Source organism: Mustelus asterias, chromosome 9 (genome assembly GCF_964213995.1).
Source record: "Mustelus asterias chromosome 9, sMusAst1.hap1.1, whole genome shotgun sequence".
Classification (NCBI taxonomy): Eukaryota; Metazoa; Chordata; class Chondrichthyes; order Carcharhiniformes; family Triakidae; genus Mustelus; species Mustelus asterias.
The window spans coordinates 89,763,729-89,782,862 of NC_135809.1; the positions used below are offsets into that span (position 1 = coordinate 89,763,729).

The 19,134-nt window shown below is 43.2% G+C and overlaps 1 protein-coding gene across 2 annotated transcripts in view; it reads left to right on the forward strand.

Annotated features, from left to right (window-relative positions):
- Positions 1-19,134, forward strand: part of LOC144499161 (anoctamin-9-like) — a 133,477-nt gene that overhangs the window by 37,905 nt on the left and 76,438 nt on the right. The window contains exons 6-8 of one of the 2 annotated variants that reach the window (XM_078221242.1): positions 3,429-3,493; positions 12,689-12,748; positions 17,743-17,831. In XM_078221242.1, coding sequence (XP_078077368.1) covers positions 3,429-3,493; positions 12,689-12,748; positions 17,743-17,831 — 214 coding nt within the window. The remainder of the gene's footprint in view (positions 1-3,428; positions 3,494-12,688; positions 12,749-17,742; positions 17,832-19,134) is intronic. The other variant, XM_078221243.1, reaches the window with a different exon arrangement.

Here is a 19,134-nt window from a genome sequence, read left to right on the forward strand (position 1 = left end):
CGGGCTTACATTAGCTACTATTTCCAAGGCTATTTCCTTAAGTACTCTGGGATGCAGATTATCAGGCCCTGGAGATGTATCCACCTTCAGTCCTATCAATTTTCCCAAAACCATTTCTCAACGAATACTGATTTCCTTCAGCTGCTCACTAAAACTTGTTTCTCTGAGAATTTCTGATACATTATTCATGTTTTCCTTTGTGAAGGCAGAAGCAAAGTATGAATTTAATTCCTCAGCCATTTCTTTGTTCCCCATTATCAATTCTCACCTTTCTGATTGTAAGGGGCTACATTAGTTTTTGGCAATCTTTTTCTCTTTACATACCTATAGAAACTTCTACAGTCAGTTTTTATGTTCCCCGCTAGCTTACTTTCTTACACTATTTTGCCCATCTTAATCAATCCTTTGGTCCTCCTTTGCTGATTGGGCCTCAACTTGAGTACTGCAGTCTGAACATTGCACTTTGAGAAGGATATGGAGGCATTAAAAGGGTGTAGAAAAGATTTATGAAAATGTTTCCAGGGATGAGGCAGTTCAGTTATGTGGATGAATTGGAAAAGCTAGGGCTATTCTCCTTGGAGAAGAGAAGATTAAGATGACATTTGATAGAGGACTTCAAAATCGTGGTTCTCAGTAAAATTGATAGAGAGAAACAATTTCCGTTGGCCTAAGGATCAAGAATCAGAAGATAACTATTTTGGCAAAAGAATCAAAGCCAACATGAGGAAATTTTTTTTTATAGGATGTGGAATTAGGTGAGTTGCACTTGCAGATACCTGGTGTGGATAGAGTGGACTGAATGGATTCCTGTGCTCTAACCATTCTATGATCAGTGATTAATATTTATTTTAAAGAAATACTGGGGATTCTCACTTTGCATATTGTAATATTATTCCAGCAATGTTAGGGAAACAAACAACTAAACCTCAGCAATGCTATCTGACATTGTGATCATCACCATAGCTGAGTATGTCCTATCCCATTGACAGGACACATCCAGCAGAGGTGGCAGCTGCATAGTGGTATACAATTGGGATGGAGTTGCCCTGGGAGTCCTTAGCATCTGCTCTGGATCCATAGAGTCTCATGACCTCAGATCAATCAGGAGTGAGAAAACGTCCTGCGGAATACCACGTATTATTCCACCTCAGAGGATAAATCAGTGCTTCTCCATGTTGAACACCATATGGACGAAGCACTGACGATGACAAGGGTGCAGAATGTACTCTGGGTGGGGGACTTCAAAGCCCATGATTCATGATGGCTTCGTAGCACCACTGTAGACTGAGCTGGCTGAGTCCTGAAGGACATAGCTGCTCAGCTGGATCTGTGGCAGGTGGTAAGGGAACCAACAAGAGGGAAAAACATGCTTGACCTCATCCTTACCAACCTGCCTACCACAGATGCATCTGTCCATGACCACCACACAGCCCTTGTGGAGATGAAATCTGTTATACTCCAGGTCAAAAAGTCCAAAGTGTTTAATGGAGCCCATCTGGATCATAAGTTTTGTACTTTGAATTTGGCTAGGATGAGCATGATATATTCCACATCAGGTATGATTCAAATGACCCACTAGGGAGCTTTTATCAAACAAAATTTATTTTAAAATGTAGTTAACATGTATGGAAAAAAAATTAGCAGTAGCTTTTATCAATTACACACAAAAACAAAACAACCACAATAATGTATAACCCTTAACTAATATACCTAAGATGTTCCAATCAAACAAAACTTCCTTTAGACAAAAAATCCTTTCCACAGGTTTAACACAGCAAAGACTAATGCTCACGTGATACTAGAATTGAGTCCTTTGGTTGGAGAATTGAAATTCAAGCCTTGTAACTTCTAGCAGCCCTCTGGATACACTCAGAACAGTTTGAAGTCAGAACAGCATCCCAGAACACCAGGGGGACTCTGGTCAAGCCATCAACAGCAGATGTTCTACTCCAGGAAGGCAAGAAGCCTTGCTTTCAGCTAACCAGCAGAATTTCCAAAAAAACAGGGAGAGAGAAACACTTCTTTTCAGCTTGATGTCCCCTCTAAAGCCACTTAGGGTGGCTCGGTAGCACAGTGGTTAGCACTGCTGCTTCACAGCTCCAGGGACCTGGGTTCGATTCCCGGCTTGGGTCACTGTCTGTGTGGAGTTTGCACGTTCTCCTCGTGTCTGCATGGATCTCCTCCGGGTGCTCCGGTTTCCTCCCGCAGTCCAAAGATGTGTGGGTTAGGTTGATTGGCCATGCTAAAAAATTGCCCCTTAGTGTCCTGAGCTGCGTAGGTTAGAGGGATTGGAAGGTAAATGTGTAGGGATGGGGGTAGGGCCTGGGTGGGATTGTGGTCGGTGTAGACTCGATGGGCCAAATGGCCTCTTTCTGCCCTGTAGGGTTTCTATGGTAAACTCAAACCTGCAGCCAACTAAAACAGAAAATGAAACCTTAAATGCCCTAGGAAGGAAAATAAAACTGCCCAGAACACATGATCTGTCAACTAGCCCTCCTCCTAACAATGCAGAGTCATAAAAAGTCCCAAAGTAAAACTAAACAAACCCCATTTAAGCCACTTAAGGAGCAATAGAAGGACTTCGACAGACAACTCGGCAACAATGACATAAGCTGAGGCTAGGAGAGCTGAAGAGAACATGATTTAAAAAGAATTTCTTAAAGGAAAACTAATGTCACAAATCCCATTTTCACATTGAGGACACCTTCAATCTGTTGTGTGGCACTACCACCATACTAAATAGGATAGATTTCAAACAGATCGAGTAAGTCAAAACTGGGCAACCGTGAGGTGCTCTGGGCCATTATCAGCAGCAGAATTGTATTCAACCATAATCTGTAATTGCATGTCTTGGCATTTCTCCACCTGACCATTGCTACCATGAGGGTATGCCAGGAGCAGCACCATGCCTATCAATGGCCCTTCTTGTTTTGGGGAATTTGTTCCCAATCAATCAAGCCTCTGAATATTTCCCCTATCCATCTCTTTTCCTGGGGCTTCTGCTTCCAAGACTGCCTTCTCTTTGTGTGGATTTATTTGGACTTCACCAATTAGCTTCCCACCTGACTGGAAACCAAGCCTGTCAGTCAGGCTTGACATCTAGGCGGGGAATTGATCGGGGGAGCCCATTTTCCAAGGACCCCTCTGGAACTCCCTTCCTGTTCCCAGTTAGGTCAGGTAAGTAAAATTTCAGCTTTTAGTCTCACGACACTTGTTGACGTATTACATTTCTTAACATTTGCAACCTTGATCAAGTTATATTGCGAAGGTAACTGTCCTTTATTGAGATACTGCAATAAATAATCTATACAGCAATAAAATTGGCAAGGACTGCTGGGCAGTTACATGGGATGTGGTTGGTGGTTCATCGAGTGCTATCAGTAATGGAAAAAGCTGTTTCTTATCTAATGTTCTTTTTTCCCTCTTAGCTAAAATTTGTCTACGCGATTTACTGAATGATGGTACATTCAAAGCGATCTTCCCACTTCATGAGGTAAATGTTATTCTTCATTCTGGTTGTGAAAGAAATAACCATTTCAACATTGCCTATAGATGTGCAGCCATACTTTTGAAATAGTCATTCTTTCTAGGCAAACACATGAGCCAATTTTGGTATAGTAAAGTCCCACAATTAAGAAATAGCACATGATGACATTGGGCGCGCATTCCGACTTCATCACACTCTCTCATGATACTTCTGTCGGCGGGTGCAGGCACGAATCTGCAGCGTGCCGGCCAACAGTAAAGGATGTAATTAATGGTCCAGGTTGGTCCAGATTTAACATTGGTCCAGATTTAATATTGGCCATGTGATTTTAAACTCACTGCATGGACAACATTGGTAGATGGGCGGACCGACCAGGGCAGGATAAAAGGGTCCTGCTGTAAATGCAGGCTAAGGAGCTAGCCATTTGTAGGGGTGAAGTGATGTGGTGTTCTGGATGGTTGATAAAATATTGTCTGTACTGGGTACATCAGAGTGTGCAGCTCAAATGACATTGCTGTCCTCTGACACCAGAGGTTTGCGTCCCTCTATTACCCTTTGCGTACAGGTGAGCCCCATTCAGCAACGTGCTGATGGGTATTGTTTACTCAGCAGGGAGCACCTCCTCCTCTGAGGAAGAGAGGGAACAAAGATTGAGGAGGCCTGGTTGCAGGCATCCCCTTCTGGCAGAGGTGCAGGCACAGGACGATCAGGGCCAGCAGAGAGGCAGATGAGACCACCCCCGCAGAAGACACCATTATCCTGCTGCCAGGGTGTACAGGCAGTGGCCAAACTACCTTGAAATAACAGAAGTCCAGTGCCATAGGAAGCTCCAGCTAACAAGGGAAGCCGTGATAGCCTCCAATTGTGTGGGAGGACACTCAAGATGTCATGAAGGTCATGGTGGCACTAAATATTTATGTCTCCAGATCCTTGCAGGGCGCTAAGGGTGATTTATGTAGAGTCTTTCTGTCAGTTGCACACAACTGTGTTAAGCTAGTCACTGATGCCCTGATCAAGTATATGAGAAGATTCATTCACCTCAGGATGGACCAGGCCTGCAGGCTGAGCAGGTTAGAGAATTTGCAGCTATTGCAGGGTTCCCCCACATCCAGGGTGCCATTGATTGCAACCCATGTAGCCGTAAGGACACCAGTTGGTGAGCTGGATGACTTTGTCAACAAGAGGGGGTTTCACTCTGTGAACATTCCGACTGTATGTGACCAGAAGACTCAGGTATGTGCAAGGTACCAAGGCAGCTCACACAATGCATATATTCTATGTCACTCATAGGTGCCTGGCCCTTTCGCTGCTTCAGCTTGTCTAGGCAGGTACTTGATATATGACAAGGATTATCTGCTGAAAAGGTGGCTGATGACACCTTTCAGGGGACCATGGACAGATGCAGAGGAAAGATACAACCATTGCCATGTTCCCACAAGGGGAGGACCACTGAGCTGCTGAAGTTAGGGTTCAGATGCTTTGACTGATCCAGGGGTGCCCTGCAGTACCCACCCGAGCGATTGTTGATCATAATAGTGGTCTGCTATGCTCTTCACAATCTCGTTCTCTCTTGGGGGGACCTCTCTTGAACTGGAGTAGCAGTACCTGCCTCAGAAGTGGCACTGGCAAGGCTGTAAATGTTCATGCTGGGCATCTAGAGGGCGAAGACGAGGAAGCTGCAATGTGGAACCTTCATTGGAGCAGGGTCACCCAGGTTCAACAGTTCTTCAGATAGGCTGGCATGCCTTGCCTTCTCAGATCACTAATGGGCACAACCATAATCTCAAACACATAAAACTCATCCATTCCATGAGTCCATTCTCTTCCAAATAAAGTTTGACATGCTGGATATCTCTGAACAGGCAATGATGAGTCTGATATCAATACAGCACATGGGACACTTCTGGCTTGAGTTATGATATTTATGGTGATAAATTCAAGATGAAAAAAATGAAATCAAATTCACCTGGATCACACACATAGTTCTTTAAATTAAAATAAAGCAGTAGCACCCAGTGTGGATCCCTGCTTGTGACGAGTGTATCTACAGTTTATGTTTGCGGGTGCAATATCTAGGTGCTCCTTCCTCGCTGACAGTGGCATTGGAGTCAGGTCTCTAATGACAGTGCTCTGCTGGCACAACTGCCCTTGGTGACAGACTTCTGGTTGGTGGGACCTGAGTAAGCACCACCTGAGAGGGTTCGCTCTTTAACATTGCTGGATAACCCTCAGTTGCCGCAGACTCGTAAGGGGTAGGGCCTGGGTGGGATTGTGGCCGGTGCAGACACGGTGGGCCGAATGGCCTCTTTCTGTGCTGTAGGGGTTCTATGATTCTATGATTCTATTCTATGATTCAGCTGGAGTGGTAACTGGTAGTGAGATGGATAAACTGGTGCACTCATTTGAGGCTCCATGAGAAGAGTCCTCACCTCCTTGCTCACCAACGATCAACGACGCTGGTTGGACCATCCTACTCTCACCCAAGCAATGACCTCCTGAGGTCAGTGCCTGTGTGAGGGCTTGCAGGTCCAAGTGCAACCCCTGTAATGCATCATTGCCCTCCTTGAGCTGCCTCTCCAGGAGTTGTCACGTTTTCAATGGATGAGGCTGTGTGCTCAGAGCTCAGGTCATGCAGTGCTCATGCCCCACAAGGACCCGTCCATAACAGAGACCATGGCACACAGATCCTCGTGGATCTCTGCTAGGTCTCCCCGCACATCCACTGGACATCCAGCATTTGCCACCTTATGGGCGACTGCAGAAGCTCATCATCTCCCTTGGACTCAGTATGGCGCTTGTCTCCAGCAGTCCTCTGATTGCTGGCACACTGGACATTCTCTGCCTCCATTATCTGCCAATGCGAGCTTAAAGTGCCTTAACAACTCTCTGACATGGTCACAGCCACTGCTCTGAATGTATCTGCAATTGTACTGGGTGCTGAAAAATGGTGTGCCATGCATGCATCCGTCAATGTCTCGATTGTCAAGGGAGGGTCGTCTGCTTCTTGGCTGGATTTGGCAGATTTTTATCTGAGGGATAAAAACAAAGGGTAAGATATCACACAGATTAACGTCTCAGCCCATGCTGGCCATCACTATTCGCCTTAGTTGCATTGAGGTTTCTGAGTGCCCGGTGCACAGATGAGGTTGTTCTGGTGGACGAAACCCTAATTCATCTCTTTGATCCTGAATGTGTCATACATCAGCCTAATGGGCTCTTACCTTCCTCAGAAACATAGCCTCTCTGCAACCCGTCAATCTGCTGCCTCATTCGCCTTCCAGCTCCAGGGTTCCCAGCTCATACTTGGTGAAGATTGGCAGGTTTGACACCCTACCACCAGTGGCAGATTGCTCCCAATTGTTGTGGCTTTGTTTCTTCTGCAAGTTAGAGCAGAGATCCATTGAGTGCTGAAACCTTTACGTTGAACGCCATACTATGCTGTCCCCCAACTCAGAACACCCTAGAAAGGTTTGCTAATGTTACCACCCCTTTGAACACCTGAACCTTCGGTGGACCAAAAGCTACTGATTCATCTCTCCAGCTTTGGGATGCACGGCACATGTGAGATCCAAGACTACATGAGACCCACACACTTGATCACAACTGTGGATGAGCCATTCTCCTCAATGCCCCATTCAGCACGATGCCCACTCAATGCTCACCTGTGCTGAGTGCAGAAGGTCTTTGAACCTTTTCTGGCACTGAATCCATGTTCTCCTGACAAAGTCACGGCCACTGGCCTCCGCTTCCATCTTGATCCATGCCTTGAAGAAGTGCAATGGTCTCCTCCCATTCCTTGATATCAGGACATCCTTCCTTTCTGTTACTGCCTCCACTAGGGTTTAAGAACATAAGAACTAGGGGCAGGAGTAGGCCATTTGGCCCCTTGAACCTTCTCCGCCATTCAACAAGATCATGGCTGATCTTTTCAAGGACACAGCTCCACTTACCCGCCCATTCACCATAACCCTTAGTTCCTTTACTGTTCAAAAATCTATTTGTCTTTGCCTTAAAAACATTCAACGAGGTAGCTTCAACTACTTTACTGGGCAGGGAATTCACAGATTCACAACCCTTTGGGTGAAGTAGTTCCTCCTCAACTCAGTCTCAAATCTGCTCCTTTTTATTTTGAGGCTTTGTCCCCTAGTTCTGGTTTTACCCACCAGTGAGCAACCTCCCTGCTTCTATCTTATCTATTCCCTTCATAATTTTTTAATGTTTCTATAAGATCCCCCATCGTTCTTCTAAATTCCAATGAGTATAGTCCCAGTCTACTTATTCTTTCCTCATAAGCCAACCCTCTCAACTCCAGAATCAACTTAGTGAATCTCCTCTGCATCCCTCCAGTGCCAGTATATCCTTTCTCAAGTAAGGAGACCAAGACTGTACACAGTACTCCAGGTGTGGCTTCACCAGCATCTTATACAGCTGCAACATAACCTCCCTGTTTTTAAGCTCCATCCCTCTAACAATGAGGGATAAAATTCCATTTGCCTTCTTTTTAATTACCTGCTGCACCTGCAAACCAACTTTTTGTGATTCTTGCACAAGGACACCAAGGTCCCTCTGCACAGCAGCATGCTGCAATTTTTTACCATTTAAATAATAGTCCATTTTTCTGTTATTCCTACCAAAATGGATGACCTCACAATTACCAACATTGTACTCCATCTGCCAGATCCTTGCCCACTCACTTAAACTATCTACATCCCTTTGCAGATGTTCAGTGTCCTCTGCACACTTTGCTCTACCACTCATCTTAGTGTCATCTGTGAATTTTGACACACTACACTTGGTCCCCAACTACAAATCACCTATGTAAATTTAAACAATTGCGGTCCCAACACTGATCCCCGAGGCACACCACTAGTCACTGATCGCCAACCAGAAAAATACCGATTTATCCCCACTCTTTGCTTTCTGTTAGTTAACCAATCCTTTATCCATGCTAATATATTACCCATAATGCCATGCACCTTTATCTTATACAACAACCTTTTGTGCAGCACCTTGTCGAATGCCTTCTGGAAATCCAGATACATCACATCCAACGGTTCCCCATTGTCCACCGCGCTTGTAATGTCCTCAAAGAATTCCACTAAATTAGTTAAACATGACTTGGAGGCAGTCATCTGAGAAGCAGGGCGCTTGGTGCTGGAACTCTCCTCCCATCTGCTGTGGCGTCTAGTAGTTGCCATTTGGACTTATGCAGTGGCCTGTGGACACTGTTTTTAAAGTTGATGGAGAAGTGCCATAGGACATGGAGCCTACCACACACCCGCCCCATTCAATCACAACCAATATAATATCATGAGTTTTAGTTGGATTCGGGCGGGCCCAGGATTCACAGTCCGGTTCTGCCTGTCGACTGTGCACGCCGGTCGCTAAAACTACCCGAAGTTTTAAAAATCAATTTGGCATAACAATACTATACTATCTTACTGACATTTAATCACATCCACTATTCAATTCATTATTTTCATTTAATAAAGCCCGACATAATCTGAAGGTCAATTGAAAGAGTTTGTGCTACCTCAGATATCTAAAGTTTAAAGTTTATTTATTAGTGTCACAAGTCGGCTTACTATGAAAGTCACTATGAAAATCCCCTAGTTGCCACACTCCAATGCCTGTTCAGGTACACTGAGGGAGAATTTAGCATGGCCATTGCACCTAACCAGCACGTCTTTCGGACTGTGGGAACACCCCGGACCATCCGGAGCAAACCCACGCAGATATGGGGAGAACATAGACTCTGCTCAGGCATTGACCCAAGCCAGGAATCGAACCTGCATTGCTGGCGCTGTGAGGCAGCAGTGCTAACCACTGTGCCACCATGCTGCCCTATGGCAGTCCACTGCAGTGAGGTAGTTCTTAAGACACCAATTATGCTTATTTTTTATGATATTAGCAGGATACAGAAATGTCTCTTTGGAAAGGCTCTCTGATGTGAACTGGTTTCCCAAAAGTGGGCATTTGCTGCAAAATTGGAAGATTCAAAACGCTGCCCAACCTTTGAGAGCAATGATTTGCTCTCGTTATATGAGATCTCATTAAAATATTCAAAATACCTATTAAAGGTCTTACAGCAAACCTTCAGTCCAGGCAAGTCGTCGTTCACAGCAAAAGCCTTGTCCAAATAATACTGGTGAGATAACCTGCTTTAGCACATCTTAAAAAAGGATAACTGGTTGCGCCTTTGTATCCCTTTGGTTGCATTTTGCTCCAAATTTTGCTTAGATTGGCTGGGATTTTGGGTTATTATACCCAACCAATATTTTACTTCATTTATTTTTGTTTTCTGCTGGTTTTGATATGACACAGTATAAAAAGGTGACCGTACGTATTCTGAATGTGCTGAAAGAGTAAGAGAATTTATGAAGGAATCAATAAACACAAGTTGTCTGGATCCTGAGGCAATTTGACTTTATTCTGGACTTGTCTCTGGACATGTCCAAGTAGTTCTGTCCTTGCCACCCACTTCATAAGACAAAGCTGCCACAAAGTTTAACATCTGCTGTTGCATTATTTAGGAACACCAAAAGGAATACCCATCCTTCCTTCCATGTAAGACGGAATGTCAAAACTAGATATAGTAAGAAGTCTCACAATACCAGGTTAAAGTCCAACAGGTTTATTTGGAATCAAGAGCTTTCAGAGCGCTGCTCCTTCATCAGGTGAGTCTGATGAAGGAGCAGCATTCCGAAAGCTCGTGATTCCAAATAAACCTGTTGGACTTTAACCTGGTGTTGTGAGACTTCTTACCATGTCCACCCCAGTCCAACGCCGGTATCTGCACATCAAAACTAGATATAACCAAGAATAATAAAGAAGTGTGAATACATGCCGAAGGAACAAGGAGAGGCAATATAAACTAAATGATACAATCTTAAGATGGTTCAGGAAAGTTCACATACGCAAATCTTTGAAAGTGGTAAGAAAAGTTGATAAAGCTGTTTAAAAAGGGTCATGGGGGATCCTTGCCATTATGAACAGAGGCACAGAGTACAAAAGCAAGGGAACACCACTAAATCTTTATAATTACTGCTTAAGTCTCAGTTTGTGTAGTCAAAGAGCAAAGAAGTGGGTCTAACTGGACAATTCCAATGTGCCAAAAGACCTGTTACTGTGCTGTCTGAAAACCCAAAATGAAGACGTGTTGAGCAAAACTAATGCATGGAGCAAATACAGCCAAGGGTACCCTAAAATACAAAAGAAGTTTGCCACCTCCATTCAAAACACTGATGAAGCAGTCCCATTTCACCATGTTTTATGGGTGAGAACCTAAGCAGGCACAGAAATAGGTAATTTGACCCTCCAACAAGATTGTAACTGATTTTCTTCCTCAGCTCCACCTTCCCACACTATCCTGATATTCCTTAATTTCCTTCGGCACCCAAATCCATCAATCTTTTCTTGAATATACTCAGCTCCCTGGGGTAGTGAATTCCAAAGATCCACAATTATTTGAATGAAGAAATGTCTCCTCCTCTCACTCCTAAATGGCAATATTGAGAATAAGTCTCTCTTATTCTAGACTGTAATCAGTTGTTCTAGATTTCCCAACAAAGGGAAACATTTTCTTAGCATCTTCCATGTTAAGCTCCTTAAGAATTCTATATGTTTCAATTAGATCACTTCTAATTGTTCTAAACTCAATCTCTCATCATTGGTCAAGATCATGGAACACCCTCCCTAACAGTGCTATCAGTATACCGACACAACATGGACTGCAGTGGTTCAAGAAGGCAGCTCACCATAATCTTCTCAAGGACAATTAGGGATGGGCAACAAATGCTGGCCTAGCCACCAATGCCCACATTCTGTAAATGTTTGTTTTTAAATCCCTTCATCCCAGGAATCAACTTAATAAACCTTCTGATCCACGTCCAATACAAGCAAATCCATCCTTAATCAAGGAGAAACTGTAATGTGGTACTCTGTTGGTGTCTCACCAACATTCTGTACAGTTGGAACAAAACTTCGCTGCTTTTATACTCCATCCCCTCTGCAATAAAGATTAACCATTTGTCTTCCTAATTACTTGCTGTACCTGAATGCTAACATTTTGTATTTCACGTACAAGGACATCCAGACACATTTGTACTGCAACATTCTGTTGTCTCTTTCACCCTAAATAATACTTTGCTTTTCTATTCTATCCAAAATAGATAACCTCACATTTTCCCGTTTTATACACCATCTGACATTTTTTTGCAAATGCACTTAACCTATCAATATTCCTTTGAAGACTCTTTGGACAAGATTTTTGGGCCTGCTGAGGTTGGGAATAGAGATAAAATGGGCCCAAAAATTCTTGTGGCAGTTTCAGAGTCAACATGGCTGCAGAACCTCACAAGATAGGCAGCCAGTTAAGCTCTATGTGAGTTTGGTTGGAGGTACGCTCAAGAGGCCAATTAGGTTTTTCAATCCACTGTGACCTTTCTAGAATCTTGGGAATTATGGAAGATTACAATCAGTCCATCCTCTATCTACCTCCCTCTGCAGCCTCTTTGCATCTGGACCCCAATTTAAGGTGATTGGCAAAATTTTTTTCATGCAGCGTGTAGTTAGGATCTGGAATGAACTGCTTCGAGTATAGTGGAAGCAGATTCAATTGAGGCTTTCAAAAGGGAATTGGATAATTATCTGAAGAGAAAAACATGTAGGACTCTGTGGGAAAGGCAAGGAAATTAGACTAACAGAGTAGCTCCTACAGAGAGCTGGAACAGACACGATGGGCTGAGCGGCCTCCTTCTGTGCTGTAACCATTCTATGATTCTTTGCCATATACTTTCCCACCTAATATTGCACCATGAGCAAAAATTCAATGCATTACACTCGATCCTCTCGTCAAAGTTATTATTATAGATGGTAAATAACTGAGGCCCCAGGTACTAATTCATGTAATATGCCATAAAGAGACCATAAGTATGGGTTTAAACCTTACAGAATTCTGGACTCAATTTACATATACTTTGAGGTCTACATTTGTAGGACCACAAAAGGTTGCAAATTATGCCTTCAGAATTGGGTGTGGTTGCATTTGATAACACAATGTCATGGGACTGATGTTTTGGCTCATGCTAGTTTGAGTGTGGGATCTCCCCCAACCTGACTGAAATCTGTACGGCTGAGGTATCTTACATCTGTGATTCTCTAGTAAATTAAAGCTGTATATTTGCTGCTTATTTAACACAGAAGTGCAGTTGTGGAGATCGCGAAGTCCATGGAGTAAAAGACCAATGTTGGCTTTGTGAGGTAATATGTGTTAACTTGTACTGAACATATATATAATAGTACAATTTCTAGCAGATTAGTTATTGCATCATCCGCACCAAAAGTGGGGTATTAATGAAACATCAGCAGTCAATCTGTTACAATATAACAAATAAAATTAGCATTTCCTTTCAAATTTTGATGTCTTGTCAAAGAACTTCCCTGGATTTCAATAACACATTGGTCCTGATTGTATACCTACTACTTTACTCAAGACGTATTGTTCCATTATTAACCTTCTCTCTATGGCATTCCTTTACTCTGCCTTACTTTCAGTACACTGATCCTTCTTGAAAATTTGCTAAAACTAGTTCTCAATATAAAACCATTTCCTATCTTCTTCTGCTCCCTTTGTCTTCACCTCCAAAGTACATGTGTACAGCTCCTGAACTTCTTTAACTCAGATTATCTACTTGTTGCTTGAGCCCTCATCACTGTTCTTACCTGCATCAACGCAATTAGCCCAACTCCTACGTCTTGGTATAAAAACAAAAAATGCTGGAAAATCTCAGCAGGTCTGGAAGCATATTTGGAGGGGGAAACAGAGTTAACAAAAGTCTTATACGACTCTTCTTTGGAATTCAAACTCCTGTTTATAAATCCTACACTCCATCTTTCTAAAGTCCTCTATTCCTACAAGTCTGCACATTCTCCACTCTTCTGAACTAGCCCCCTTTTCATTTCTCCTCCCTCTGTTTTATTATATTCAGTGTCTGAACTTTTCACTATTTTAAACCTACATTCTGAAATTCTCCTGAATACTTCCACCTTTTGCCCCACTTTCAAGAGCTTCTTCGAAGCTTACCTGAAAGATCATAGCTCCAGTCACACACAATTTTTCTCCCATCATTGCTCAGTGCCTGTTTTCATCTTTTTGAAATGTCTTCAAACCTTTGCTACATTAAAGGCACTTTATAAATGTAGTTTTGAGAGAAAAGCCTCTCACTCCCTGTCCCATCCATTTTCTGTACAGAAAGGTGAAATTTTGCACAAGTTGTATCAGGCCTGCAAGGAATTTGAATGTCTGTAAAACTGGTGAAACTTTTCATATTATCTGATATTTATCCTATAATTAATTTGACTTTTTTTCTGTTTGTAACCCTATGTTCAAAATCGAGAAGGATACGCTCGAAGTGAATGTATATGTTCATAAAGTTCTGAGATATTTGTTGGAGACATTGCTGATGTTTGCAGTCTCCTGTGGCATTTCACCTCCATTTGCTGCTGAATTTGATGACATAGTCACAATAAACAGCCTACTGACTGAGAGAAGCATGGTAATAATTGTCAGTCTCCCCAACACATACCCTGGGCGGGATCTTCTGCACAACCCGCTGCATGTTGCTGCAGTGGCGGAGGTAGCCCGCCATTGGCTGCCGGTGGGATCTTCTGGTCTTGCTGTTGTCAACAGGGTTTCCCATTGAATTCACCCCTCATTGCCAGCAAACCCATGGCAGAGGTCCGCCATCGACAGGACCGGAGATCCCACTGGCGTTAACAGCCAGAAAGTTCTGGCCCCATCTCTAACCCTTTCTTTTTAATATCTGAGCATTGTAGTTACCTTACAACTATGCCTTCACTATTCCCTCTTTGAAAACGTCAGAGCACTGGGACTTCACTGGCTAAAGTCAGAAAAAATATCCTAAGACGGTGACCGTTTTCTATCATCATTTTTGTCAATGCCTCCACTGCCTTTGACAATACTAGGTGGCATTGCTTTCTTCTATTGTTTTTCTGGGTATCCTATTCCAAACCAGCATGGCGATTATCATTGTATCTTGATTTTATTCAGTTATTTTTATTCACCAACAATATTATCTGGAAACGAGAAGTAAATTGTCAACAATGTCCAAATTTGCCTTTTGTTTCATTAATACCAAGTGTAGACTCTGCACCTGCTTGACATTCATTTCTGGGCACTTACTTTGACTTAGTCCCTCCAGTCCCATGTGAGACCATGGGCAGCAAGACTCTACCACTAGGCCCCGTCCATCTTAATTACTTTTGTTGCAGCCAGGTGGTGTTCACTCTTGAAGGTCCTCCTTAAATGTACTTTGCCGGCCAGCCCTGTCTTCCTCTTCTATCTGGTGCTGTCCATCCATTGCCTTCCCTAAAGATTTCCTTTCCTACAGGGCATTAGTAAACCAGATGGATTTTTATGACAATCGATAATGGTTTCATGGTTACCATTCGGCTTTTCATTCCAGATTTTTTATTGAATTCAAAGTTCACCATCTGCTCTGGTGGGAGTTGAACCCAGGTCCCCAGATCTTGCTCTGGGTCTCTGGATTTCTAGTCCAGTGACAATGCCATTACACCACTGCCTCCCCATTTGGGAGGCAAACTACATTCCTTCCAGCTGCAGTCATCCCTCTGTCAGGATGTCCTATAGGTATTTCTGACCAATTCTCTGTAGCACTTCGTTGTTGGTGAAGTTGTCTCCCCGTTTGATGCCGAAGATCTTACATAGGTGAAACTTACAGGATTCCTTTGCTTTTCTCTTCCATGTCTCACTATCATATATTGCAACTGGTACTATTTATGGGCATGCAGAGTTGTTGTTTGATGGTTGTGTTGATGGTGTTTGCTGCCTAGACCATGCGAAGCCGGTGGAAGACTGATGCTGTTTTGCCAATTCTTTTGTGGATGGCAGTCTCTACATCACTCTCTCTGGAAATGTTGCCTCATAAGTAAGGAAGTGTTTAATGTCCTGGAATATTCTGTTGCCTGATGGTGATGGGAGAGCCTTGTTGCCATCCAGTCATCATTGCCATGATCTTCTCACAGCTGATGTTTAGACTGACGTTGGTGTGGCTGTTCTTAAGGCTGGTGGTCATGTCTCGGAGTTTGTGTGAGACTCATTGGCCGGCAAGGCGTAGTCATCTGAGAAATCCAGGTCTGTCAACCAGTGATGTTGCTGTGTGATGCAAAATTCTGTACCCACCATTGCCTTCTTCAAGATGAAATGAATAACCAAGAGGGAAAGGAATAGGGAGAGTATGCTGCCTTGTCGTACTTATGGGCTGATGTTGGAGGAGTCTAGTATCTATGATGCCTGTGCTGGTCTTGCCGCAGCAGCTGGAGTCACAGAATAAGACTTTGAAGATGTTAATATGTCCCGATGGAATGCCACCCTGTCTTGCAACATACAAGAGTGACTGCTGTTAGATGCTAGCAATAGCTTCTTGAAATCAATAAAGTTGCTAATAAATGGCTTCTAATGGGGCAGCACAGTGGCATGGTTAACACTGCTGTCTCACAGCGCGTCAGGGACACAGGTTCAATTCTGACGTTGGGTGACTGACTGTGTGGAGTTTGCAGGTTCTCCACATGGCTACATTGATTTCCTCCGGGTACTCCAGTTTCCTCCCACAGTCCAAAAATATGCAGTTTGGATCAATTGGACATGCTAACTTGCCCCTGAGTGTCCCAAGATGTGTAGGTTAGATGGATGGTAAATGGGTTATAGGGATAGGACAGGAGAGCCTGAGTAAGAGAGTCAGTGCAGACTCGATGGGTCAAATGGCTTCTTCTGTACTGTAGTGATTCTATGCATACCTTTGACTCTGCTATATGATATTCCTGTGGGTAAAGATCTACTTGCAGCATGATCTGCCACCCTGTAAACTATCTGTTCTTTGTGAAGGGTACTTCTGTTTTCAATCTGTTGAGGAGCACCATGCTGAAGACCTTGCCAGGCTGTTTCAGTCACCCAGGTTCCCTTTCTTAGGCAAGTTCTCAATTACATCTTACTCCAGTTGTCTGCGTGGCTTGTATGGTATTTTTTGATGACATCAATGAGGAATGCATGTGTGTTGTGGGAAAAATGCCACTTTGTGAGTCAGGCTTGAAGGTTTCAACAATACAGTTTTATTTTAACGAAGCTTCGTGGAGAAAAGGCACTGGCACTCCGCAGTGCTTCTAGACAGCTACCTTCTCTCAATGAGACAATAGGCGCGGCCCATCTTTATACCCTTTACACAATAGATGGACCGGACATCTAGCCATTATCACATCATTGTAATCAAGTAGGTGATCGATCGTTAAACACATCGTTATAGACAAATACAGACAGATACAGACATAAGCATGTTAACATCGCATTGTTCTATGAATGGATACATTTCCTACGTCAGTGACTATCAATGACTTTAGTTTCGGTCTATTCATACAGTAGTTTACAGTAATTGGTTTTCCTGCATTTTGTATTCCCGATCCCACCTGTAGCTAATCTCTTTACCAGACCCTTTTGTCCCTATTTCCACTGGCTTCCTGTAGTATCTAATTCCTGCATATTTTAATGTACAAGTAGTTGTCTGAGTGTCTTTAATCCTAAGTAATTGTCTAGGCTAAGAGTCAGTGCCTGTTTGTGGTCTTAACTCTTTATGTGCCAGGCAGTCATTTTTAAAGTGTACTCTTCTGTATATTTTTCCCACTTCAATGTGCATAGCGCAGATAGCAGCCTATGATGCTGCCTGCCCCTGGAAAATCAAATTAAATTTAAGCAGCATCATCATGCAAATTAATTTCTTATCCCACCCCTCTCTCTTTGAATCTTGCCAGTACATGCCCTGGTCTGCATTCAGTTGATCTGCCCATCTCAGGCCAAATTTGGAGTTGTAGAAGTTTGACTTTGCTCCCTTCTCTCTTTATTCTCCTTCTTGTTTGGTATCCAGTTTTTTCCCCTTCACTCTATATGATAGAAGCACTTTAGAAATTAAAGTTGTTGTAATCTACAAGTTTTCAATCTATTTTTAAAGTATATTGGCAGTCCGAACAGCCTCGACATACACATGGAACTACTGTGAAAAGAAATGTTTCAGGCTGCAGACTTAACTGATCAAACTTTCAGTAACCCATGCAAGAGAGACCACCAAAAGATTTCAATTTAGTGTCTCTCTTGCTGAAAGAATTGAGAAGTAATTCTTTTAGGAAAGGCATCAGCTGAAATTCTAATTTATTTGTGTTTCACTTAGGATGGCGTTTGCAAGAGTGAACACAAGTTGCGAAAAGGATGGGCTGAGTGGAGATGCTTATTTAAGCAACAACCAATCAATGAAATAAGGTGATACACTAATCTGGCATATCACACCAGTCACACACAACTGCAAATAATTTGGCACTGAGATGGCTACTGTGAGGAATAAAAAATTGTTAAGAGTGTGACAGTGTGCCGAGCTCTTGAAAGGCTGGGGCTGTGGCATACCACTGACACACAGTACCATTCTGGACATCTGCAAGTAGAAGACTTCCTTAATCTCCTCACCTGGGCTTGTCCAACCTTTCAGCTCAAAGGGCTACTTTTGGATTATTTTGTCACTCAAGGGGCCGATAAGCAAATTTCAGAAAGATAACATTTGGCACAGCAATAAACTGAATATCAAAAAATATTGAGGTGTTAAGAAAGGTAACAATTTTTGAGCAAATATAAAGCAATGTCAGAACATTAATTTAGTAAGTTAGAAATGTGGAGGCGTTAGAGAGAGTGCAGAGAAGGTTTACCAGGATGTTGCCTGGTATGGAGGGTCTTAGCTATGAGGAGAGATTGGGTAGACTGGGGTTGTTCTCCTTGGAAAGACGGAGAATGAGGGGAGATCTAATAGAGGTGTACAAGATTATGAAGGGTATAGATAGGGTGAACAGTGGGAAGCTTTTTCCCAGGTCGGAGGTGACGATCACGAGGGGTCACGGGCTCAAGGTGAGAGGGGCGAAGTATAACTCAGATATCAGAGGGATGTTTTTTACACAGAGGGTGGTGGGGGCCTGGAATGCGCTGCCAAGTAGGGTGGTGGAGGCAGGCACGCTGACATTGTTTAAGACTTACCTGGATAGTCACATGAGCAGCCTGGGAATGGAGGGATACAAACGATTGGTCGAGTTGGACCAAGGAGCGGCACAGGCTTGGAGGGCCGAAGGGCCTGTTTCCTGTGCTGTACTGTTCTTTGTTCTTTGTTATTTGTTGAATCATTAATAAAAATGACCAGGTGAGAGGGTCATTGTGTGTATGTGTGTCTGGCTGATTCTCAGTGTTGAGTACTGACTCAGTTATCCTCTGTGAGTAGGTGTGTGAGTATGTGACTGAGCTCTTCATGCTGCAACTGACAATTCAAACCTATCTGGCAACTGACTACATTTGGCTTGTCTAATCACAGGCTGGTTCCTTACTGAACTGGCTGCTGATTGGCTTACTTGAGAGCCTACCAACAGCCAAAAGCATGGAGAATCCAGCCTACCATTGGATGATCAGGCTCAAAGCATTTTTCAAAATTATGTCCATGAAGTCTGTAATAACTCAGGAGTCAGCTGTAAAGAAACAATACTTCTCACTGTATACCAATACATGTGACAATAATGAATCAAATCAAAAT